Below are 24,058 nucleotides of genomic sequence, written 5' to 3'. Positions count from 1 at the left end.
GTGCAAGCACTGAGGAAAGGGTCCCAGGTCCCAGCCTGTCTCAATTTCTTTAAGGCTGAGTCTTGTGGTGTTTCACTCACAAAGCAGGAAAGATTATTTCCTCGTTTATGCTTTCCCTTTGCTGTGTGTTTGCTTGTCCTTGTCCTTAATTTGTTCTATTTCCTGATTCTGAGCATGAAATTACGCCTTCTAAGCAATGAGAGGCATTTTCCCTCTGCTCTGTCCAAACCTTAGCAGTCCACGTACTATACGTATTTTTTCGCATTTATTACGTTTAGTCAAAAGCTAGCGGGCAGTTTCGGTTTTCCAGACTTGGAAACTGACTGCTCTTGGAGCGGGGTCATTAGCCCTGCGCCATGATGGAGAGAGCAAGTCCCCTCACACAGTATACTTGAGGACAGTCACCTAGAAGGCGGGTGGGCAGGGCTGTTTTTCTTGCCGAGCACAGTATCCTCAGCCCCTAACAGTATCTAGTGCGTTTTACACCTTCGCTCGGGGTCTGCGAATCCTTTAAGAGCATGACCGTCTCTCCAGGGCAGGAAGCCACAGCAACCATTTAATTTGCTCAAGGGTTCGTGCTACCGAGTAAGCCAACTAAGCCACTGTGCACGGGGCTCAGCACTGTTGAACAAACACGGCGGAGCGACAGGCGCCGCGTCCCCGGCACAGCTGAAGGGGGAAGAGGAAGGGGCGCGGCCTCGCTGCTTCTAGGCGGACACCACCCCGAGCCCGAAGGCCCAGGCCGGTTTGTATAAACGGACCATGAAGGACTACGGAAGCAGCCATCCCCAGGAACAGGCCCCACCATTCGCCCCGAAACGCGCGAGAGGCGAACCGGAAGTGACGCACTCTCTACGCGCCCCCAGCACGTATTTCCTGCGCGCCGCGCGCGGCGCGCCGCTAGAGTCTCACAGGCGGTTCAGAAGCCTCCTTGGATCCGGCGCGATGGGCAAAAAGGGCAAGAAAGAGAAGAAGGGCCGCGGGGCGGAGAAGACGGCCGCTAAGATGGAGAAGAAAGTGTCCAAGCGCTCGCGGAAGGAGGAGGTGTGCGGGCCCGGGGGGCGGGCAGGCTTCTTTCGTCCGGGGTCGCGGGCGTATCCGGGCCCCCCCTTGAGGGGCGCTGGCGGCGGCCGGGCTGATCCGGGGCACCTCTGCAAGCCTCAATCCTCCGCTTTAAACGGGGCACGTGACCCTCAGGGCAGCCCTGAGCAGTGAGCATCGGTGGAGGGAGTGGGACTGTGGGAAGTTCCGTAACTGTTGATGGTGACCAGGGATATTTCTCTGTGTCTGTCCCTGTTTCCCTCTGTCTCTCCCTTCCTCTCCCTCCCTCCTTCTTCTCCTACCCTCTTTATCTTTTCACGTCTTTAGCAGGGTCTGCAGATGACTCAGTACTAAACTTAGAGGCGAGCGCTCTGTTCCTAATTGACTATTGCTCAGGGACTCCCTAACCCAGGACAGTTTATAATGGTTAATGAGTGTTTGCTGCCTCCAGGCTTTGTGCTCCCTGGGCTTTCTCACAGCCAGTTGAGTTAGGTAGCTTTGGCGTCTCCACCTGACAGTCAGGAAATCAGAAGCTAACAGGTTACGCAGGTCAGCTGTGAGGTGGCCGGGAGCTGAAATTTGACCAGACATCTCACATCCAGAGCTATTGACCACATACCCTGTCCCTTTTCTTCGTAAGGCATTCGTGTGTCTGTTTCATCATCTATCAAATAATGAGGTTGGGCTCTTTCTCTCTCCATCTCCCGTCATTTTTCAGTTGGGGTTGGGGTGGGTGACTACGTTGGAGGTCTTTAGGGACAACTTAGAGTTCCGCTCAGCACAGAACTCATGTCTCAGATACCTGGTGACATCTGCACACAGGTGGCGGTCACACAGATTGATTCCTTCCCTTCTGCACGGTCCTGCTGAAGCCCCATTTCTTCACCCTGTCTGGGCGACCTGCATCTCCTGGGCTCTGCCTCCTCAGCAGCTCACTCCCCAAGGGCTTGCAGGGAAGGTTTTTAAAGACAGGGTGACAGAGGGGGCTGTCGCAGCATCAGCTCATGGACATTCTTCTGTTTGGTTGATAGTGAAGTAGTTGGGAATCAACGTCATCAACCTTCTGATTTCAGCTGGTCTGGAGTCTCCATCCTTGTGGGCAGCATGCAGTTAACTTCTTCCACTTGGTAGGGTTTTCAGTATCTGCAAAACAGCTCAATGGACATGGCTCAGAATGTCCATGGCTTAAAGTCAGAAAAGTCCTGACTTTAAGGCTAAGTTACTTTTATTTTGTCTTTCTTGACTTTTTTCTGCAATTTCCCACTCTTCTGATTAAATTTATTCTTTGGAACTTGAGAAGGCCTGGGAGGCTAAAGTTTTTCTACAGACAAGAGTCAGGCGGGGGACATGGCGGGGGTGTGTGGTGGGGTGGGATGGGGTTGTTCTGTCCTGGGAAGACCCCAAAGAACCCAAAGTCTTGGTTAGAAGACGGCACGGCCTGTGCTTCTAACAAAGGGGGCGACCAGACCTGCTCCCAACCACAGACATCATGGTCGCTCCTGTTCTCGAGTGACAGGGTGTTCAGTGCTTCCTGCTAACCTCGCCCAGCGTGTGTCAGTGCCATGACTGATACTCGCCCCATGACTGATACAGCAGCTCTCCCTGCAGGCCTGCTTGTCGCAACCATGCCTTCCTCCCACCTTGATCCCGTCTTCCCTTCTGCCTTAAGGAAGGTAATGACACTGGACTGGAACCTCTGAGTTCGTCAAGGTTGCACTAGTCCCTTGTTCACCTGTCCCTTCCTGGAAAGAGCCAGTGGTTCAGTAACTTGTCTTTAGTACCTAAAGGAGCATGTTTTGCACTCGGGACTTGGAGTCAGCAGGTCAGCTGTTACACAGAAGTAATAGGATGACAGGTGTTTCTGTGGACTCTTGTGAGGGTGCAAATTGGTAGAGTCAGTTGGGTCTTAAATTGTCAGTACATACAAAAATGGCAGATACAACATAGCAGTTGCACACATAAAGATTTAGCTTGGAAAAATTACCCCCAGCTCTGCAAAGACAGGTCCTCCAACAGCCATGGTAGTATTGCTTGTAGAGTTTTGGAGTTGAATCAGATGTTCAGCAGCAGTGGAATGGGTGGAGAAGCTGTGTGGCACTGCCACCATGACAGCGAACAGACTCAGGGCATCAGGCTGCTCTTTCAGCAGGGTAAAGCAAAGAAGCAAGTTGCAAGGGAATATTCAGTGTGATGACATTTACATGGAATTGGAAAACTTGAAACAGTAATGTACAGAGCTTAGAGATACATTAACAGGTAGTGAAAGCATATAGAAAGATGCCTGAGAGTCAGGAGCCCTCAGTTCCAGACAGCGGCTGCTTCCGGGAGGTGAAGGGGGTACCATGGGGAGGGGGGTTGCAGGTGGCTGTTCAAGCCCAGGGCAAGTGATGTTCTGCTGAAAGAAGCCAAGAGGGAGCCTGGGCAGCTGGAGAGTGAGGAGGTAGGGTGAGACATGAGGTGGGCGAGGGAGGAAGAATGGCCTGGAAGTATTTGTAGGTGCAGGAAGGACGCCTCTCCGACTTTCAGGCCCTGCAGAGTGTGGAAGCTGGGCAAGAGCTGGCATGAGGTGAAGTGGGGAGAAACGATGGGGGACAGATGCCAGGTGTCAGCATGAGCCAGGTGCTAGGATGAGCATTGACAGGCAGGTGGGAGACTTTGCTGTGACAGACGGGTCAGCATCCCTGTGGGCTGGGGGACACTAGTGTAAATTCAGGGACTGAGGGTGGGAAGTCTGAGTTCCAGCACTGCCCAGCCGTGTGCAGAAATAGGCACCTTAACCTCTAAATCTGTAGTTGTAACAGTGGAGATGTTCTTACACAGGTTGGCTGCAGCTGGTAGTTGACGACCCCCCCGCAGTGTGCAGGCACATGTCAGTAAGCAGACTGACATGTCTGGGTCACTTGGAACTTACATTTTGTTATGTTGGTAGAAGGTGGAAACTAGATAAATGAACTTAGAAATGTCAGACCCTGCTCTGCGGACAACAAAGCAGGCTGGTGTGGTGGCCCGGGCTTCGGTTTCTGGCGGTGATTGAAGGTGTTGGCGTGAAATTGGGTGGGCTTGTCTGAGAAGAAGGCCTTTGGTGGGTGTGGGGAGTGAGGGTTTGGACTGAGATGACGCATGTGCCGTGTGCCGGAGCTCAGGTGCTGAGTGTTTGTCCTGTGTCAGCTTCTGTGACTTTTAAGTGGAAGGAACAGTTCTAATTTCTGTCAGGTCAGGGGGTCTGAGGAGAGCTGACCCAGGCATTTGGCCATGTGTAACTGCTTGTCTGTCTGCAGGAGGACCTGGAAGCCCTCATAGCCCACTTCCAGACTCTCGATGCCAGAAAGACTCAGGTCGTGGAGACACCCTGCTCGCCACCTTCCCCACGGTAAGTAAGCTACAGGGTAGCTTCTGACAGTTTTCTGGTAGAAATTGGAAAGCTGCTTGAAACAGGCACCATGTTTTCATAAGTAACCGGGCACTTGGGCATTTCCATCATTAGAACCCACTAGATCAGCTCCTACTAGACAAGGCGCTCTTTTCACCTCTGCCTCTGACGGGTGGGAGGGAGGCAGTTCAGCTCTGTTGTTGCATGGAAACACGGAGAGGAGGTCCGCCAGCCCTGCTGCTCATCAGGGAGGTTATGCGGGTTTGAAACCCCACCTGGTGACAACCTGTGTTGAGGGTTTTTTTGTAGACAGTGTTGTGTTAGTTTCTGCCATACAACAAAGTGCCTCAGTTGTGCATGCATACATAAATGTTGTTGTTGTTTAGTTGCTAAGTCATGTCCAACCCTTTGTGACCCCATGGACTGTAGCCTGCCAGGCTCTTCTGTCCATGGGATTTCCCAGGCAAGAGTACTGGAGTGGGTTGCCATTTCCTTCTCCATGTGTCTGAGATTTTTAAAGGCTCCTCAGAGGTACAAAAGTTAAAAAATCAAGATGCTTTTCACTGTGCTCATTCATAGCGCTTTTATGTTCTCACGTGGAAAGTGTGACCATTAAACATAAAACTGTAAGCCATTTTAGATGGGTTTGTAGTTTATGTGAGGAGCTCCAGTGTCTGTTTTTAGGGTTTCAGACCCGGTGGAAGGAGGAGGAAGGAGCAGGCTGTGGTTTTTTCCTTGGCTCCTTATCCCTTCGTTCTTGCCTCCTCAGCAAATGCCAGCAGTTCTCTGGTTTGATGCAGGACCCAGGGCTCCGTCATTCTTATCCCTGCTCCAGGCAGAGCATGGCCAGGACACAGAGCTCCTCGAGCTAGGAGCCCAGGGAGGCCAAGTGACCCTGATGAGGAGATGCATGTCCTTCGGAGAAGGGGAAATGCCTAACTTCCCAAGCATCCAGGGCTGTCTTGTTAAGCTGAGAAATGATTTGCTTCATTTCCTTCAGGCCTGAGTGGAGGCCTTGGCCCAGCACATCACAAAGGGAGGTGGTGGAGTGTCCCCTCTGCCTCAGTGGGGTGCAGGACATGGCCTGAATCCCACGACCTTGCCCCCGGCATGTGGTCGTTGCCTTTCAGGGTCAGGAGCAGTGTGCTTACTTCTGAGCGGACACCAGGGGCTTTCCCTAGGCTCCCAAAGGTTCCTCCTGTCCTTCAGTTCATAAATTCCACTGGGAGTCAGGGTTTATTTTCATTTTATTTGTCATGTTATCTTTGGGTCAAGCCTAAGGGTCACATACGGTAGGTGGACATGTTCATCTGAATTGCTGAAGCAGATAAATCCATGAGATTGTGAAGGCTTTACCTGTGCAGGGCCCCTGAGGGAACTCGCTTTGAATGCGGGTTGATTTTTTGGGGGGGGGGGGGGATGACGTTTGCCTTAAAGTATGTTGCTCTAAAAGTCAGGTGTAATGTTCCAGTATAATTTGAAACCTTGGCAGTGCCCTACGTCACCAGGTCACTGGGCAGCCTCCTGAAGGAAAAGGGCAGGTGCTAGAGATGAGATCTGCTGGGACACAGACCTTTCAGGGGTCACCTCAGTACTGTCTCACTTCCTACCACGCCATCAAATTACAGGAAAAATCCATGAAAATCACCAAGTTTAAGTGTGTGTATCCCCACGTCTTTGCTCAGAGATGATTTAATGGGAGCGTGAGGGCAGGGTGCTTGGTTGTATTGGAGACCAGGGTGCACTATTTTGACTTGAGGGTTTGACTACAGAGTTTCTCAGCCTATAGAATGTCTCTGTGTATAATAAATCCCCAGTTAACAACGACAACAAAAAAAAAAAAACAGTTTTCCCTTTCCCTTTGAGAGGCATTGTTTGGCATTGATGTGGTAGAGGACATCTTGGGAACACTGCCCCAGGGGCTTCTGCACAGAGAATGTTTTCCCTCCCCGTGGCCATACCCTTCAGTGCTTCCTGCTGAGATGTCAGGGCTCACTTAAAATTCCTGCAGAGCTGTTGCCTCATCCTCATGTGTGAAAGTAAGCAGAAAGGTGTGTACATTTTCCACATGGAAGCAGTCTGGGATGTGTATTGAAATGCTTGAATAGTGGATCTCTGAAGACAGATTGTGATGTAGGAGGACAGAGCTGTGAAGCAGGACGGCTCTGGGGAGAGTGGCACAGGAGTAGGAGCCCCCGACTCCCCCCCGCCTGATGATGTTTCGCCAGATGCTGTGTGAGAGGCGCTGGGCCCTCCTGGGAGGCTAGCCTGGGTGTCAGTGTCCTGAGGGTGAGGCTGCCATTAAGGGCCGTGCCTCAGCTTCCGTCCTCAGCCTGGCTCCTCTTTCCCAGAAGTTCAGGACAAGCTGGTCCCCGGTGGTGCAGCCTGTGGAGGGAGGGAGACAGGCCCTCAGTTTGGGCGTCACGTGGTTTGATTTTGTGTTGAGCTGCTGCTTGTGTCTCTTGCAGGTTAAATGCCTCCCTCTCCACTCATCCTGAGAAAGATGAATTAATCCTTTTCGGAGGTGAATATTTCAATGGCCAAAAAGTAAAGTATATATTTTATTCTTTCCCTTCAAATTTTCCTGAGTCTCATTTAGAGGAAAATTCTTTTTAGGCACTGATGTCAAATTCCCATTGTTCTTTAACTCCCCGTCACGTGTCCTGCCTCCACATGGCAGGACTGGCCTGGGGTGTGGTCCTTGACAAGCCACCAGGGTCCTTGCGGGCCCTTGAGGGTCACGGCTCTTCCTGCCTGCATGAGGTGGGCCACGCCCTGCTGTCCTTCCTCGTGATAAGTTCCCAGAGGTGTTTGAATAGGCAAAGTGCTGATACATGGTAGAGCAATTGATAACATCATAAAAACTGTAAGTTTTATTTTTGAGCAGACCAGGTAGCCCTGTGTTTCAGAGCTACAGATGAAATAGTTCCAGAGTCCTGAGTTCAGCTTCCCTGCATGGCAGTCCAGAGGTGGTCTTTGTCTTTGTGTCAGCATCCTGGAGGGTCCGGGAACTGGCCTTAGGAAGCACACTGCCCAGGGAGAGCTAGTGATTGAGCTCTACCTTCTGCTTGCCATTGCTTGTGTGGAAGCATCGTTCGTGAAGTTCCTCTTCCTTCCTGCAGACTTTTCTGTATAACGAACTCTACGTCTACAACATCAGGAAGGACAGCTGGACCAAAGTGGAGATCCCCAACCCACCTCCAAGGCGCTGTGCTCACCAGGTACGTGTGTGTGACCGTCGGCCTCCCCTCTTCTCATGTTGGGGTCCTGACGCAGGATTCCGTGACGGACTTTTGAGCTGGCAACCTCCTCACTCTGCTGTCTTCGCCTGGAATGTGTTTTTTCTATTTTTTGGCTGTGCTGGGTCTTCGTTACCACATGGGCTTTTCTCTAGTTGAGAAGAGCGAGGGCTGCTCTCTAGTTGCGGTGGCCTCTCTCATCACAGAGCAGAGTCCCTGGGGCATGCGGCTCAGTAGTTGTGGCGCACGGCCTCAGTTGCTCCGCATCATGTGAGGTCTTCCCAGACCAGGAATAGAACCCATGTTCCTTGCATTGGCAGGCGGACTCCCACTGGACCAGCAGAGAAGTTCTCTTGTTCCTTCTTATAACTAAGTATTTGAAACAGTGTTGGGGCTCAAAAGGTAGTTTGAAAGAGTGAAACCTCTCCAGTGTCAGCCTCCCAGGGCGTGACTGAAACATTCCTCCACACTGTGGTTCTCCTCCTGATTCAGTGCTCAGAAGTAGCCTCCTGACTTGAAATTGGGTCCACAAGGGGGACCTGCCTGCCTGAACTGCATCGACGTCTCGTGCATAGCAAGGCTTGCAGCCATTTGGACTGGTTCATATTTTGGAAGAGAAGCGTGCACTGCTTTTTGATTTAGAACCTAGATCTTAGTAAGCCTGGGTTTTAATTAGTAAATGGCTCTTGATAAGTTCGAGTCCATTCACCTGAGCCTACTCCAGCTCTGAGAACGTGTGCACCCCGGCCTCCAGGCTAAGCACCGAGTCCTGTCCTGGTCCAGGAGTACTCTAAGTGCCCCCGCCCGATGCCCGGCCAGTTCCCGGGCCCCAGGCATGCAGGCTGAGGGGCTTCTTTGGTGGTGTTTTCTTATCTGTTTCAATTAGTTATTAACTGTCCTTGAAGAACTAGTATCATAAGAGTCTTTGAGATTTTGGTTCAGTCATTTGGGCAGGCTCTGATTCATATGTATATCTTGTGAGTACTTCTTGAGTCTAGGACTTAACTTTATCCCTGTAGGTAAGGTTGGCTTGCTATTTACACTGTGAATTTTCCAACAAATCAGAGCTATGGGAAACAGAAAATTGGGGGTGAAGTCTTTTGCCTAGAGATCATTATAGTTCAAATTCCACTGCATTATATTTTGAGATGTAAAAATTTCCTCATTTTGGACTAGTTTAATGAATGTGGTAACAGAAGCCACGTTCTTTATCTTCTCTTTAATTAATCACGGGTAGAAGGAGTAGAAAGAGAAATCTTATATGTGCACCCATCATTCTGTCATTTCTCTGAGATCCTAGATTTTTGGGGGTGAAGTTTATTTTAGCAGGTAATTTGAAAATTTAATGCCATTTTCTAAAATTAATACAGCTGGTGAGAGAAAGGAAAAGGCCACAAGGCCCCCAAAGGTGTGCCCAGCAGCCTCGTGGACCTCACTCATCAGGTCTGCCTGGTGCTCCCCTCCCGGGACCCTCCCTGGGTAGAATGTTCAGATGCTCCTGTCTGGGTGGACTGAGCAGGACTGTTGAGAGTTGAAGGGCGGGGGAGGAGGGGTTTGGGCGCAGCTGAAGTTCACCTCTTCTTACTCATCTGATGGTTTGTTTTTCCCGAAGCAACAACTCACTTGAAACAAAACACGTTCTTGCAAACAGTAGAACAAACAGTTCCCTGTGGTTTAAATAAAGAGTCACCTCTGTTCTCGTCAGCCTTTGTGTGTGCATGAGCAGTGAGTAGTCGGTGTTTACAGAATGCCTACTCCTGGGTGATTGGAATTGTGCCCACAGTGCCCAGGGGAGCTGCAGAAGGCATTTCCTTGCAGCTCAGTCACAGCTCTGTCACGTTCCACCTGAGCAGCAGGGGTGGCTTGCTCACTGGGAACTGGACATCTTTTACACGCGAGGCGTACTTCCAGGGCTGAGATGCACCAACAAAAGGACCCATTTACCATTTTTTATTATGTCTCCTGGGTTGTTTTCTTTGGTCCTGGTGGCCTGGCAAGTTGTTAGGACTCGGCTTTCCCAAAGTGGGTGCATGTGGCTGACATCAGAATCCACTCACAGAGTCTGTGTGTTGTTTTGGACTCCATTGTGCCTTTTCTTTTTTTTTGGCCTTTGGAGGGAGAGTTGTGACCTTAAGGTTTTCTGGACATGACTTTATTCCATTGAAGACAACAACACAGAAACCCAAATGCCTGGGAAGCGTACAGCCTTGTGTGACACGTAGGAAGGTAGACACTGGTGGGGGAAGCCCTGCCTCGGCTTGGGAGCAGAGCTGTCCTGCTTTGGCCACTGGACGGTGTTCGACCTTTGTTAGGTCCAGGAAACGGTGGCCTTCAGTCCGTTCAAACCATTACTTCAAAACAACTGTGAGTATGTGTATGTGTGTGTGAACATGTGTTTGTAAAGGAATTTATTGCTTTATTTTCAAATACATAAATTAATCACTCCAAAGTGGGCCAGGGGGCTCAGTGGTAAAAAATCTGCCTGCAGTGCAGGAGACACAAAAGCTGTGGGTTCCTTCCCTCATTGGGAAGATCCCCTGGAGGAGGAGATGGCAACCCACTCCTGTATTCTTGCCTGGAGAATCCCATGGACAGAGGAGCCCGGCAGGCTACAGTCGATGGGGTTGCAAAGAGTTGGACACAACTGAGCGCATATGTGTGTGTTTTCTTTGTACTGTTCTTCCCAGTTGATGCATTGTTTGTAATTCCATCCCAGGCATTAAATAGCTTCTATAATAAGATATTTCAAAACTACGTTGTATCGCAAAGCGTGAATATACCACCCAAACTTCTTTAAACTCAGAAAAATGTGTTATGTTTGGGCCTAAGCTAATTTTCATGTCTGGTTTGAAGATTTGAAATAGTTCCTTACAATCACTGGGGTTTTAGAGTCACAGGAAGTTGATTTGTCTTCTGATAGGTCAATGCTGAGAGGGTGCACAGAACTGAGTGGAAATGGCATGGGGGGCCACATCAGCCTGCATGTGTCACCGGGACCCTCCAGTTAGTCCAGGGCAGGGGCGGCATGGTGATGGAGCCACAATTCTGCGGCATTAAGCTTAGTTAAGTGACAGCCTGTGCTGCAGTGAAAGCCTGGGGTGCTCCGAGGGTGCCTGGAGGCGGCGTCCTGGGAACCACTGTCTGACCGCCCAGTGTGTGCTTGTCCGTGGAGGTTTGCTGGGGCAGGAGGCGTTCACCCAGAATGCTTGGGCGTGCCTCGTGTCCAGCTGCCCCAGCCCACTTCTGTCCCAGCCACACAGTGCCTGCTGCCTTGGACACTGCTTCTGAGCCCCCGGCCAGGAGCTACTCGGCCACTTGGTGTGAAGATGTGCCCAGTGGCCTGCCCTGATGCCAGAGCCCTGGGACTGGTGACACCAGGGCAGGGTGGCTCTCCGTCTGCCCCCTACAGGCATTCACTGACTAGGTAGCACCCCCACATTTTTGGGGTACTGGCAGAAGTGATTTCTGTGAAGTCTGTCCCCTCACGTGATTCACATAAGAGCAGCCAAGTTGAGTCTCCCCCAGCCATGCCCTCCCTGGGTGGGGGGCCCTCCAGGGAGGGGCTCCATTGCCCACTGGCCTCCAATGACTGTGGCTCTGTCGGCCCAGGCAGTCCTGCATAGTCCCGTGTGACCTGTGAGTCCTGGGCCTTCAGAACCAGAGGGGCACGCCTTTGAGGCTGGGGTGTGGGCTTGGAACTGAGTGACCAGGGAGAGGTCTCCAGTTGGACTGAAAGCTGTCTGGCTGTGCCCTGACCCATCCCCATTCTCTCAACAGGCCGTGGTGGTGCCCCAGGGTGGTGGGCAGCTGTGGATCTTTGGTGGGGAGTTTGCCTCTCCTGACGGAGAGCAGTTTTACCACTACAAGGACCTCTGGGTGCTGCATTTGGCCACCAAGACCTGGGAGCAAGTCAGGTAAAGTGCTGGGTGATGAGCCCAACCCCTGGGCCCACGCCTGTCCCCTGCCAGCATTTGGAGCTCACAGCACGTGGCTCTGGGAAAGCACATTGTGCAGGCCTGATGGTGATGGCGGTGGCATGTGGTGGCGTGTCCCGCGGTGGCCTGCCAGGCTGTGTGTGACACGTGCTGCCTTGTGGCCTTCAGCCTTGCCAGGTCTGTGACAGGTGTTCGTTCCAAGGAAGCAGGGAGGCACCGGAGATGTACAGTCACTGCCCTTTGCAGGGCTCCCCGTGGCCACGGACTCCAGCCCCAGCTGAGAGTCCCACTCAAGCTGCGCTCTGCTGCTGTTAGCTCAGTGACGCTTGCAAAGCATTTGAAGCCTCCGTCCTGAGTCAGAAGTTGTTCCTGCTGAGCAGGTCTTTACTTCATTGTTGATTGTAACTGAAGGCGGAGAATTCTGTAAGAAATACTGTGGAGGCTGCTCTATGCTAATACGGAAGTGCAGACACAGCTCAGCCTCTGTTCCAGCCTGGGTAGAGTGGTGTGGCAGGGAAAGTGTCAGGTGCTTTATTTCTTGTCTTTTTGTCTGATGGATTTTTTTCCAAGCCGGCCTTCTGGGCCATGGTCTCTGGTTCTTCGTGAGGAGATGAGCAGAGGGGCAGAGCTGTGCTGAGCTCTAGGAAGAGCTCAGTGGCAGGGCGCAGCTGTGCGACTGACCAGAGCCCTGGTCTCTGCGGGGTGGAAGTCAGGGCACGGAGGCTGTGTCCCTGGCTTCGCCTCTTCCTCTCTTTGCCTCCATTCCCCTTGTTATGGCGCTGGGCTGGAGCCCCCGTGCCGCCCAGCCCAGCGTGGTCCATAAAATGGCCAGGACAGCGTGTCTTGTGTGGCCTCTTTTCTTGCTGTTACAGGGTCTGTGGACACCATGGGTAGGGGGCAGGTGTCTCAGGGAGGGGTCCTCAGTGAGCCACACTCCAGAAGCCACAGGAGAGGGACTGCCTGAGCATGGTAAGTAGGAAGCCTTCTCTAGCGGGGATGACGCCACCAGGATAGTGGGGAGTCATGGCAGCTGTACAGCAGAGAGTGAGCTTGTGTCCAGAATAGAGACTTGCTGTCGAGCGGTCAACAGCAAGCTCCTGGATGTAAGACAGCAGCCTCGAGGGCTCCCAGAGCAGGTTGGGGCAGTCTGGTGGGGTGGGCGAGGCAAGCAAGGTTATGCTGGCTAGAGCGCTGGCAGCTTCCTGTTGCACGCCTGCCATCCACCCCATTCACCTTTAGGAACAGACCCTAAAGAGATACTGCTTTTCATTTCATACAGGAAAGCATATATGGAAATACAGTATATGCACGAGAAACGAAGATGCGGAGCAACACATGCCTGAGTGTATGTGCACACACACGTGCCTGCAGAGTGGGCCAGAGCGAGCTGCAGGCCACATGTGTGCACACATACACGCACACACAAGTGCATTTGTGTACACACGGTCCAGAAAGGTCTGGATGTTTCCAAGTTTTCTTCTGACTCCTAGATCTTCTGTTTGTACCTGTTCTAGTATCGTGCTCCATTTTAATTGCTATATGGTTTTACAGCCAGGTTTTTCTCATTTACTTAAAATTACTCTGCCATGCACTCATTGTTTTCATAAGAGCTTTAGGATCAATTTTTCAGGTTCTGTCCTTAACCATTCTAATGGGATTTCGATTGGATTGCAGTTTGTAGATTGCACCTAGGGAGAATTAACACCTTTCTAATCCTCAGGGCCCCCCCCTCCCACGCCATACCCCAGGAACGTTTCACATACCTGCTCTTAGGAGTCTTAGGTTTATTTTTTGTCATTCAGTAACCTTTAAACTGGCCCAGAAGTAGACTTTCCAGTCAGAGGGCGTGTGTTCCTAGAGCCTTCTCCTGTGGCACTGTGGGCACAGCTCTGAGCAGCACCCAGGGGTCTTGTCTGGGGTGTTTCTACATGTTTTCAGGCTCCATCCTTGCTTCACAGCAGCAGGCACTACCGCGGGGCGGCTGCCTCGTCTGCACTAAGGGGGTGTCCTATAGGACTCAGGAGGTTTGATAACACAAGTTGGTGGTGGAGTGGCTGGGAGACTTGTCAGCCTGTGAGGAGGGCTCAGAGCCGAGCGGACACCTGTGTTGGTGATTCTTGGACTGCGATGCCTGGGGAGCTCTGAAGATGCATCTTTTTGCCCTCCTCCCTCCAGACGTCATCTGATCCAGAGCCTCTTTAAAATGGGCTCAGGAATCTGTATTTGACAGCAGCCCCTCCCCACTCCTCAGTGACCCTGATGCAGACGGCCTTGGATCTCAGCTGGAGGCTTCGCCTATCAGCGGGTCTCATGCTTATCTTAGGCACTGTTCACTGATGTGAAAAACGTCTGCTGCCATGTAAGAAAACTCACGTAAAATGCCTCTTAGATCCTTCACAATGAAAAAGAGTGTGGATATGGCTTCTGTGATTTACTACTTATTGCAAAATGGAAGCACCTCCCCACTTGTGTGGCAGGGACATGAGGGCCTAATTGACGAAGGCCCGGCATAGCTGCAGAGAAGCCGGTGGACTGATTACTCTGGGTGGGCTTTGTCTTGGGGCTGCTGCTGCTGGTCACTGGGACTGGTTATTAACACGCTGACATAAGGGCCATGGTGGGGAGAGCGGTGACTGCTGGCAGCTTCTCTGTGATTTTTTCTTAGTGACCGAGAAGCAAAGGGAAGGAGCTTCGGCCAAAATGAAGGCTGGTTTTGCTATTTCTGGGGAATATTGCTGAGCCCGGGGGAATCCACACGGTGTGGGCTCCAGTCCTGGGAAAAGTGCAACAGGAGTTCACTGTGAACTGAGTTTCTCCAGACTCCAGGATTTGGCCCCGCTCTCTAGAAAAGTATTAGAACCCCTAGAAAAGTTTTGTTTTCTAGGAAATGTTTTTTACTCTTCTGGGTGTAGTTTGAGGGAAAGAGAGAGAGAGAAAAGTTTACCCAACAGCGAAGGCAGCAGGGACGGGTTATATCGGCACTGGGGTCTGTAGAACCTTTTTCAGCTTGTGAATTAGCGTTTATGGAGCCATGCCTGAGTACTGGCACGGGGGCTGATCCACGGTGCTCTTAATGTATGAAGCCTGGACGTTTCTGCCAGTTTTTCTTGAGCAATGACACCAGGGACTTGACAGCTAAGTGGATATTATGCCTGAGCTCCTCGTCTGTCATCTCCATGGGGCCAGGAGCCACTGCCAGACCCAGCACCATCTCCATCTGGAACTTGATCCTGGGCTTCACTTCATCCACTTTGGTCTCCGTGTCCTCATTGTGGGTCTGCAAGGAAGGGAACCTGCCAGCTTTCTTCAGGCCTGGGCCCCACATTTGTGGGGTCTACTTGATCAGACTCTGAAGCCAAAACCACATCATACTTCTTGGCCAGCTTCTTATTCCTGTTGAATTCCTTTAGTGCCTTGATGTCACCATGGGGGATACCCACAGCCTTGGCCTTATCACAGTGTTGCTGGTCTCCCAGAGCGTGTATGGAGAATAGGGGCGGGGAGTGGGCTTAAGCCTGATGGTCCTGAGAAGTGTTTGAGGGTCATAGTTCTTTTCGTTGTTGTTTGGGCCACGCCACATGGTGTGGGATCTTAGTTCCCCGACCAGTGTTCGAACCCATGCCCTTGTGTTGGGAGTGCGTAGTCTTCATCACTGGACCACCAGGGAAGTCCCTTCTTGGCTTTTAAGCAGGCTTTTCTCCTGGGAAGCAGGGTGATTCCCAGACGTCTGCCTCGTCCTTCCTGTTTGCCCTACCCATGTGTCTGTAGCACGTTTACGAGTAGCCCCTTTGGAGACTTGGCTGTCTTCCTTTATGCACGCTCTCCATTCTAGCAATGTTTAATAGACGTCACGACAGTTTGAAAACAAGAGGAAAAGTCCTGGTGTTACTAATGTCGAGGAGACCAGAGGTTAAATGTCAGCACAGCCTCCCGATTTACGTTCGGCAAGCGTGACCAGCTTTACTAGATGTTTTGAGAGTCCCTTCAGTCTCTGCCTTCGGTGGTAGGTGCCTGCACAACTGACCTGATTTTAAGATTCTGTCTACGAATCCTGTTTTTACTTTCGTAACATACAGCTCTCTCCCTATGCTCAGCTGTATTTCCTCCAGAAAGTAGGGGAGAAGAGTAGGCTGTGCTCTGTGGACGTGCAAAGGCAGCAGTCGACATTTATCCACCTGTCCTGTCTCTCGTCTTTCCTGGAGGAAGAAATGGCAATCTGCTCCAGTATTCTTGCCTGAAACATTCCATGGATGGAGCTACCTGGCAGGCTATAGCCCATGGGGTCGCAAAGAGTAGGACACTGCTGAGGTACTGAGCACCTGTCTCTCACAGCACAGACTTCTCTGTGGTAGTTTATTATTATATGAACACCCCCACGAATGGTGGTTTCGGTACTGATCGTAATAGTTAAAGAAGGATACAGCTCTGATAGGCTGCCTGGATTCTAGAAACTGCTGCTAATTATTCTGTGCAATGTGATTAAATACTTAATAACTCCCCAAATCTGTTTTTTGAGTGGTGCTTGGAAAAGTGGGGCCAGATTCTGAAGGTACCTATTTGGTTATGGGGAAGATGCTGTTCCCTGTGGTTTGAGTCCGGCTTCCGGCCACGTCAGAACCAGTCTTGCGGAAAGGTCCCTTCTTTTTCTGAGGATGGGCCGCTAGATCAAGTTACCCATCAGCTCAGCCTGTGTGGCCTTGAATCTCTGGGGTTACGAGAGAAATTTTCCCCTCTGCTCAGTAAATGTCTCAGGAACAGCGTGGTACTATGGCATATCTTTTGTAAGGTGTAAACTTTAAAATAACTCGGGGACGCATTTGCATACTGAGTGCCTAACGCTCTGTTTGTATCCGAAGCCCATGGAGTTACTTGATGTGTGTGCATTTTCTGTAAATGTCACTGCAGCGGTGGGTTGGAAAGGGCCTGGGTGATGCTGAGTGGCAGCATGCCCTGCCAGAGCGCCGCACCACACGTAACTCGGATGTGCTGAAAGCTCTCCCTCCCACGGCAGGACACATGTATTTTTGTGCTGCTTATAGATCTGGCTGAGTAGGACATGTGAATTTTTTAAGACTCCATATTTAGGAGTGACGGCAGTTGAAAAGTGCCTGTTGAAGATTGAAATATAAACAGGTTTTTTTGGGTGAGTTTATTTTTCTGATGGGGTATATAGAGCCTTTTTATAGGAAAAAATTCCCATTTTGGTTACAAAACACAGCCGTACTTGGCTACTGCCAGGAAAGTTAATTGAGTCCTCTGTGCCTGGCCCACGGAAGGATGACATGCCCTTCAGATTCTTGGGTGGGAGGCCCTGACCTGGCCACCCTGGGGGTCATCTAGGGGCTTGGCTTGCTGGCACTGTTTCTGTAGGTCACTGGGCCTCTGCAGTCACAGTTACTAGAGTAGCACTGGGAACATTTGTGCTCTCCTGTGTACCTTTTCGGAAGTAGAATTGGAAGCGAATCTACTAGCTTTTGAATGAAAACCTGTTTCCCAGGTTGTGTATTTGTAAAGTGTTATAACAGAAAGTTCCTCAGAAAGGCAGTCTGCAGCGTACCCAGCAAGGTGGTGTTCTTTCATTCACTTTCTCTGTTGTGTAGGTAGCTGTATGTTGGGGCTTGTCACCGTGGCACCCAGCACGGGGGTATGGGGCGGTGGTGTGGCCGCTTCTCCTGTGGCCTGCAGCCCGCTCCGAGGACAGTGCTGCTTCCTCTCTGCAGAAAGTACAGGCGTGGACCTGTGGTGTCGCGGCCTGGCACAGCCCCTCCTTCTGAACTTGTCCTTCTGGTGTTTTTTATCATGAATTTACATGAGAAAACATGCTTACTCGGTTTGTGGGTGATAAAAAGCTAGGGGGGAAAGCAAATAAGTTGGTTGGCAAATTCAGCTTTCAGAGTCATCTTTGTGGACCAAATCAAGCAGGATGAAATTGAAGTGGGGCTGAGTTTTCCTTGTAGGTTGCATTTGGAAGAACTGCCCGTGGTAGAAGGGAAGAAGGATTTAGTAAGTTGAAATCCTGGTCGTCATCTGCATATGGTGACGCTACCCCAAAGCTGATGCTTAAAGATTGGATTAGCAGGATATAGTTGACAGGGACAGATAGTTTTTGGTTGACTTTCCATGGCTGAGTACATTGGTCAGTTTGAATGACATGTTGAAAGGAATGTTAGTAAACTGGGCATTAGGAGAGAGAGACTGGGATGCTGAGGCGTTCGAGGAAAGGTGAGAGAAAGGGATTTGTTCTAGATTGGAATAAGGAAGGACCCTGGGGGTCCTCATGGCCACGTATGATGAGTCGTTCATCTGAGATTTGCTGGTGGGGAGATGCTGGGATGGGCAGCTCGAGCTTCTCATTCATTTTGAGTCTCTGTTGTATCTTTTAGGGCCCGTGGTTTGGGGGAAAGCTTTGTAGAAAAAAGTGGAAATTGTAGAGAGGAGCTGACTGGGGGGCTCAGGTTGTAACCATCCTTTGTAGCCTGGACTTGGTGGTTGGATTGTGTAGATGGGAGAGCCAGATGGAGACAGCACCAGCGCAGAACAGGGTGAGCAGAGGTAGCTGGCAGATGGGCCTGGCTTGACCACGTCAGCACTTTTTAAATCGGGTCACTTGTTTCTGTACTCTTGAGTTTTAAGGGTTGTTTATTTTGGCTAACAGCCCTTTATCAGATGTGTTCTTTGCAAATATTTTCTTCCAGACTGACTTCTAATTCTCTTGATACATCTTTTGCAGAGCATAAGTTTTAAATTTTAATACAGCCCAGCTTGCATGCATGCTCAGTCACTCAGTCGTGTCCGACTCTCTGCGACCCTGTAGACTATAGCGTACCAGGCTCCTCTGTCCATGGGGTTCTCCAGGCAGCAATACGGAGTGGGTTGCCGTTTCTTCCTCCAGGGGAGCTTCCCTACGCAGGGATTGAACCATGTCTCCTGCGTTGGCAGGTGAATTCTTCACTGCTGAGCAGCCTGGGAGGCCAGCTTGTCTGTCAGTCATTTTACATGTAGGCCTGGGATCCATTTTGAGTATTTTTTGCAAAAGGACACGTAAGGTTTGTGTCCAGGTTCATTCTTTTGCATTTGGACGTCCAGTTGATCCAGCGCCATTTGTTGAAGAGACTGTCTTTGCTCCATTGTATTGCCTTTGCTCTTTTGTCAAAGATCAGTTGGCTGTACTTTTAAAAAAATTGATTAATTAGGTTTTGGCTGTGCTGAGTCCTTTGCTGCACACAGGCTTTCTCTCATTGCATCGAGCGGGGACCATTTTTCATTGCGGTGCACAGGCGTGCAGGCTTCTCGTTGCAGTGGCTTGCCTTGCTGCGGGGCATGGGCTCTAGGGCGAGTGAGCGTCAGCAGTTGCTGCGCGTGGGCTCAGTAGGTGTGGCACATGGGTTTAGTTGTTGCCCCATGGAGTGCATGGTCTTCCCTGAAACCGTGGCAGGCTGACTCAGCCACTGGAGCACAAGGGAAGTCCTGGTTGACTGTACTTAGGAGATCTGTTTCTGGGCTGTCTTTTCTGTTCCACTGACCTACTTGTTTATTCTTTCACCAATACCCCACTGCTTTGGTTACCATAGCTTTGTAGTGTAGTCTGATGTCAGGAAGTCTGGTTCCTCCAGCTCCGTTTTTCTTTCTTGGGATTGTTTTGGCTATTTGAGGTCTTCTTTGTTTTCATACATTATAAAAATCTTAATTCTGTGAAAAATGCCATTGATAATTTGATGGGGATTGCACTGAATCTGTAGATTGCCTTGGATAGTATCCTTTTTTGACAACGTTGATTCTTCCAAAGAACGTGCTATGTCTTTCCATCTGTTTATGTTAGTTTCAATTCCTCCCCTTCCCCCCCATCTTCAGTTTCTTTAATCTCCGTCTTATATTCTGAGTACAGGTCTCTTGTCTCCTTAGGTAAATTTATTCCTAGGTATTTTATTTATTTATTTTTTGATGTAATAAATGGGACTGCTTCGTTAATTTCTCTTTCTGATCTTTCATTGTAGTATATAGAAACGCAGCAGGTTTTTATGTATTGATTTTGTATCCTACAACCGTACCAAATTCACTGATGAGCTCTAGTAGTCTTCTTTCTTTTTTTTCATGGTTTTCTGTTATCATGTTTACGATTTCCTGTGTATAGTTGCATGTCATTTGCAAACAATGACAGATAATCACTTCTCTTCCAATTTGGATTCCTTTTCTTTTTCTTCTCTGATTACCATGGCTAGGGCTTCCAAAATGTGTTGAATAAAAGTGGCAAGAGTGGACATCCTTGTTCTGTACCTGATTTTAGAGGAAATGATGTTAGCTTTGAGCTTGTCATATATGGCCTTTATTATGTTGAATTAGGTTCCCTCTGTGCCCACTTTCTGAAGACTTTTAGTCATAAATGGGTGTTTTGTCAAAAGCTTTTTCTGTGTCTGTTGAGACGATTATATGGTTTTTATTCATCAGTTGCTAATGTGCTGTATCACACTGGTTGATTTGCAAATGTTGAAGAATTCTTGCATTCTTGGGATAAATCCCACTTGATTATGGTGTGTGATCCTTTTAATATGTTGTTGTATTTAGTTTGCTAGTATTATGTTGAGAATTTTTGTGTCTATGTTCATCAGTGATATTGGCCTGTAATTTTCTTTTATGGTATCTTTGTCTAATTTTGGTATTAGAGTGATGGTGGCCCCATGGAATGAGTTTGGAGTGTTTCTTCTGCGGTTTTTTGGAATAGTTTCAGAAGGGTAGGTGTTAACTCTTCTCCAAATGTTTGGTAAAATTTGTCTGTGAAGCCATCTGGTCCTAGACTATTGTTTGTTGGAAGTTTTTAAGTTGCAGTTTCAATTTCAGTACTTGTGATTGGTCTGCTCATATTTTCTACTTCTTCCTGGTTCAGTCTTGAAAAGCAGAACCTTTCTAAGAATCTGTCCATTTCTTCTAGGTTGTCTTATTTTATTGGCACATAATTGTTTGTAGTAGTCTCTTGTGAGTCTTTATATTTTGTGATGTCAGTTGTAACTTCTCCTTTTTAGTTTCTAATTTTATTGATTTGACCCCTCTCCCTTTTTTTTTTTTTTTTTTTTGGTGAGTCTGGCTAAAGGCTTATCAATTTTGTTTATCTTTTCAAAGAATCAGCTTTTAGTTTCATTAATCTTTTCTGTTGTTTTCCTTTTTATTACATTTGTCTCTGCTCTGTTCTTTATGATTTCTTTCCCCTTTTGCTAACTTTGGGTTTTGTTTCTACTTCTTTCTCTAGTTGCTTTCAGTGTAAGGTTAGGTTTTTTTGTTCAAGACACTTCTTGTTTCCTGAGATAAGATGGTATTGCTGTGAACTTCCCTCTTAGAACTGCTTTTGCCATTTCCATCAGTTTTGGATTGCCATGTTTTTGTTGTCATTTGTTTCTAGGTTTTTTGTTTTTTTTTTTTTACTCTTTGATTCTTCAGTGATACATTGGTTGTTTAATAACATTGTTTAGCCTCCACATGTTTGTGCTATTTAAAGTTCTTATGACTGATTTTTGTCTCATAGTGTTATGGTCTGAAAAGATGCTTGATATGATTTCAGGTTTTCTTAAAATTACTGCAGCTTGCTTTGTGACCCAGCTTGTGATCTGTCCTGGAGAATGTTCTACGTGCAGTTGAGAGGAATGTATATTCTGCTGCTTTCAGGTGGGATGTTGTACAAATATCACTTAAGCCCATCTACTCTAATGTGTCATTTAACGCACTGGGGGATTTTTGCAGAAGCTAACACCTGTGGCTGGCAATTTGTTACATGAGTGAGTTTTGTAAACAATTGTTCATGTATTTGGCTGGTTTGGACCTTAGATGTGGCGTGTGGACTCTCCAGCTGTGGTGCATGGGCTCAGTAGTCACAGCACACGGGCTCCAGAGTGCGTGGGCTTCGGTAGTTGCAGTACCTGGGCTCAGTTGCTCTGCGGCACGTGGGATCTTCCCAGACCAGGGATCGAACCTGTGTCCCTGCATTGGCAGGGGGATTCCTGTCCACCGTGCCACCAGGGAGTCTCCCTTGTGAGGCTTTGATAAAGCAGTCTGTCTATATGTACAAGATTGTTTCAAGTTGCTGGTGTTAATTTCAAATGCACTTCTAATATCCTACGCTTACATTCTCCTCGTGGTTGCTGAGTTTGGTGTCATTTGTATGTGGTCTTTCCTACCTTTACCGCATGTTTGCCTTTACTGATGAGCTTTTCTGTTCATAACTTTCTTGTTTCTAGTTCACGGCCTTTTTTGCTTAGAGAAGTTCTTTTAACATTTGTCGTAAAGCTGGTTTGGTGGTGCTGAATTACCTTAGCTTTTGGATGGCATCTCTGACTCGATGGACATGAGTCTGAGTAAGCTCTGGGAGTTGGTGATGGACAGGGAGGCCTGGCGTGCTGCAGTCCGTGGGGTTGCAAAGAGTTGGACACGGCTGAGCAACTGAACTGAACTTGCTTGTCTGTAAAACTCTTTAAAAAATGTGTGTTTACTGGGCTGTGCCTGGTCTTTGTTGCGACATACGGGCTTGAATGCCTTCTGCCCCTTTCCTCGTGTGTGCTGCCTGTTATTCCCTGGATACGGGGCGTGCGGGTGTTGTGGCCCATGCACATGCCTGGTATGACGAGGCAGTGATCAGTGCCTGCTTGTGGGTACCTGCAGTGGTGGCGGCCGCTGGGCCTGTGGGCCTGTGGAACAGTAGGGACAGTGCTCGGTGCCTGCTTCTGAGTTTCTTAGCGGTGGCAGCCTGCGAGCTCCTGAGATGGCAAGGACAGTGACTGGCGCCCAGTGCCACCCATGTGCCCTCCAGATTGGGGGCAGCACTTGTCAGGTGCTCGCGGTCTCTTGGTGGTAGTGGTGGACTGTGTCCTCCTCGTACAGCGGGGGCAGCGCCTGGGGCTGCTCGTGGGTCATGTGGCGGGGGCAGCGCCTGGGCCTGCTCGTGGGTCATGTGGCGGGGGCAGCGCCTGGGCCTGCTCGTGGGTCATGTGGCGGGGGCAGCGCCTGGTGCCTGCTCGTGGGTCATGTGGCGGGGGCAGCGCCTGGGCCTGCTCGTGGGTCATGTGGCGGGGGCAGCGCCTGGGCCTGCTCGTGGGTCATGTGGCGGGGGCAGCGCCTGGGCCTGCTCGTGGGTCATGTGGCGGGGGCAGCGCCTGGGCCTGCTCGTGGGTCATGTGGCGGGGGCAGCGCCTGGTGCCTGCTCGTGGGTCATGTGGTGGGGGCAGCGCTTGGGGCCTGCTCGTGGGTGTCTTAGCTGTTGTGACGCCCATGCGTGCCTTTGGAGTTCATGTAGGTGTGTCCTGTTCCCTGAGAGTATGTGTGCAAGGAAGGGAGCTCTGTGGTGGTCCTGCCCCTCCTTTGTGTGCCCCCAGCAATGGTGCCTTGCCTCTGGCGGGCCCAGGCTTCTTCCCAGTGCACCCTCAGTGGCCATAGTCCAGCCTCTTCAGGCTCTCTCAGTGCAGCTAAGCCCGATCCTCCCCCTGGATCTGACCTCTGACGCCCGGGCATCAAGCATGAGGCCCCCGCGCACACCTGTGGACAAGCGTCTGAGGCTGGGGAGCGCAGGGTGGCGGTCCCCGCTGGCCATGCAGGTCCCTCTGTTGTGCCTTCTGCTCACTGGGTCCTGTGCTCTTCTCTGAGGCTTCAGAGCCCCTCCTACGTCCAGGCTGGTCTCCCTGCCCGTGAGGGGCCTGTCCCGGGTGCAGAGCCTCTCCCGCTCCTCAGCCCCTCTGTGGGTGTGGGTCCCTTTCACATCCGTTCAGTTTGTTTGCTTTTTCTTTCTCTTGCCTGGTTACGTGGAGGTTTTCTTGCGCTTTTGGAAGTCTGAGCTCTTCTGCCTGGCGTTTAGTAGATGTTCTGTGTGAGTCGTTCTACTCGTAGATGTGCTTTATTGTGTCTGTGGGAGCTCACGAGCTCCACGTCCTCCTCCTCCACCTGCCAAGTGCCTATTTTCTGTATATTTTCAATTTTAGATCACCAGGTGGTCCTTCAGGCCGGAGTGGACATCGAATGGTGGCCTGGAAGAGACAGTTAATCCTTTTCGGTGGCTTCCATGAGAGTACAAGGTCAGTACCAACAGGAGGGTCCTCTTTTCCTGGTGTAGTAAGGAGGGGGCTCTCTGGGAAGAGCTGCTTAGAACACACTTGCAGGACACTGCCCATCCCTAAAGCAAGGGCTGACGGCATGGGCACATTGCTTGGGCAGTCGCACAGGAGGGCCCCGAGCTTGGTTTACTGCTCTGCTATCCCTGTTGTGGAATTCTTCATAATTGTTAAAATGACTGTTTATGAAGTGTTTCAAGAGTACAAAAAAACTTAAAAGTTTTGTGAAGAGTAATCTGTGTGGTCATCATCTGTATCAAACAAATTAGTTCGACCTTGAGAACTCAATTATAGTTTTATTTATCTTACATGTAGAATTTTTTTGCTAGATATCTGCCACATGAAATCTGAGAAAACTGTGGGATGTGATGAAGTCCTTTAAGAACCGAG

At 50.0% G+C, this 24,058-nt stretch overlaps 1 protein-coding gene and 1 pseudogene across 4 annotated transcripts in view; one reads left to right on the top strand and one right to left on the bottom strand.

Moving 5' to 3' along the window:
• Positions 1-867: 867 nt before the first annotated feature.
• The window catches only part of KLHDC4 (kelch domain containing 4), a 31,977-nt gene continuing 8,786 nt past the window's right edge, over positions 868-24,058 (top strand). The window contains exons 1-6 of one of the 4 annotated variants that reach the window (XM_061386960.1): positions 868-1,044; positions 4,320-4,411; positions 6,880-6,958; positions 7,534-7,632; positions 11,428-11,564; positions 23,540-23,632. In XM_061386960.1, coding sequence (XP_061242944.1) covers positions 946-1,044; positions 4,320-4,411; positions 6,880-6,958; positions 7,534-7,632; positions 11,428-11,564; positions 23,540-23,632 — 599 coding nt within the window. In that variant the 5' untranslated portion in view covers positions 868-945. The other 3 variants (XM_061386961.1, XM_061386962.1, XM_061386963.1) reach the window with 3 other exon arrangements.
• On the bottom strand, positions 14,368-15,764 carry LOC133230079 (large ribosomal subunit protein uL1-like; annotated as a pseudogene).

This window comes from Bos javanicus, chromosome 18 (genome assembly GCF_032452875.1).
Source record: "Bos javanicus breed banteng chromosome 18, ARS-OSU_banteng_1.0, whole genome shotgun sequence".
Classification (NCBI taxonomy): domain Eukaryota; kingdom Metazoa; phylum Chordata; class Mammalia; order Artiodactyla; family Bovidae; genus Bos; species Bos javanicus.
Note: the sequence above shows the minus strand (reverse complement) of the source record. Positions and strands in the feature narration are given on the sequence as shown.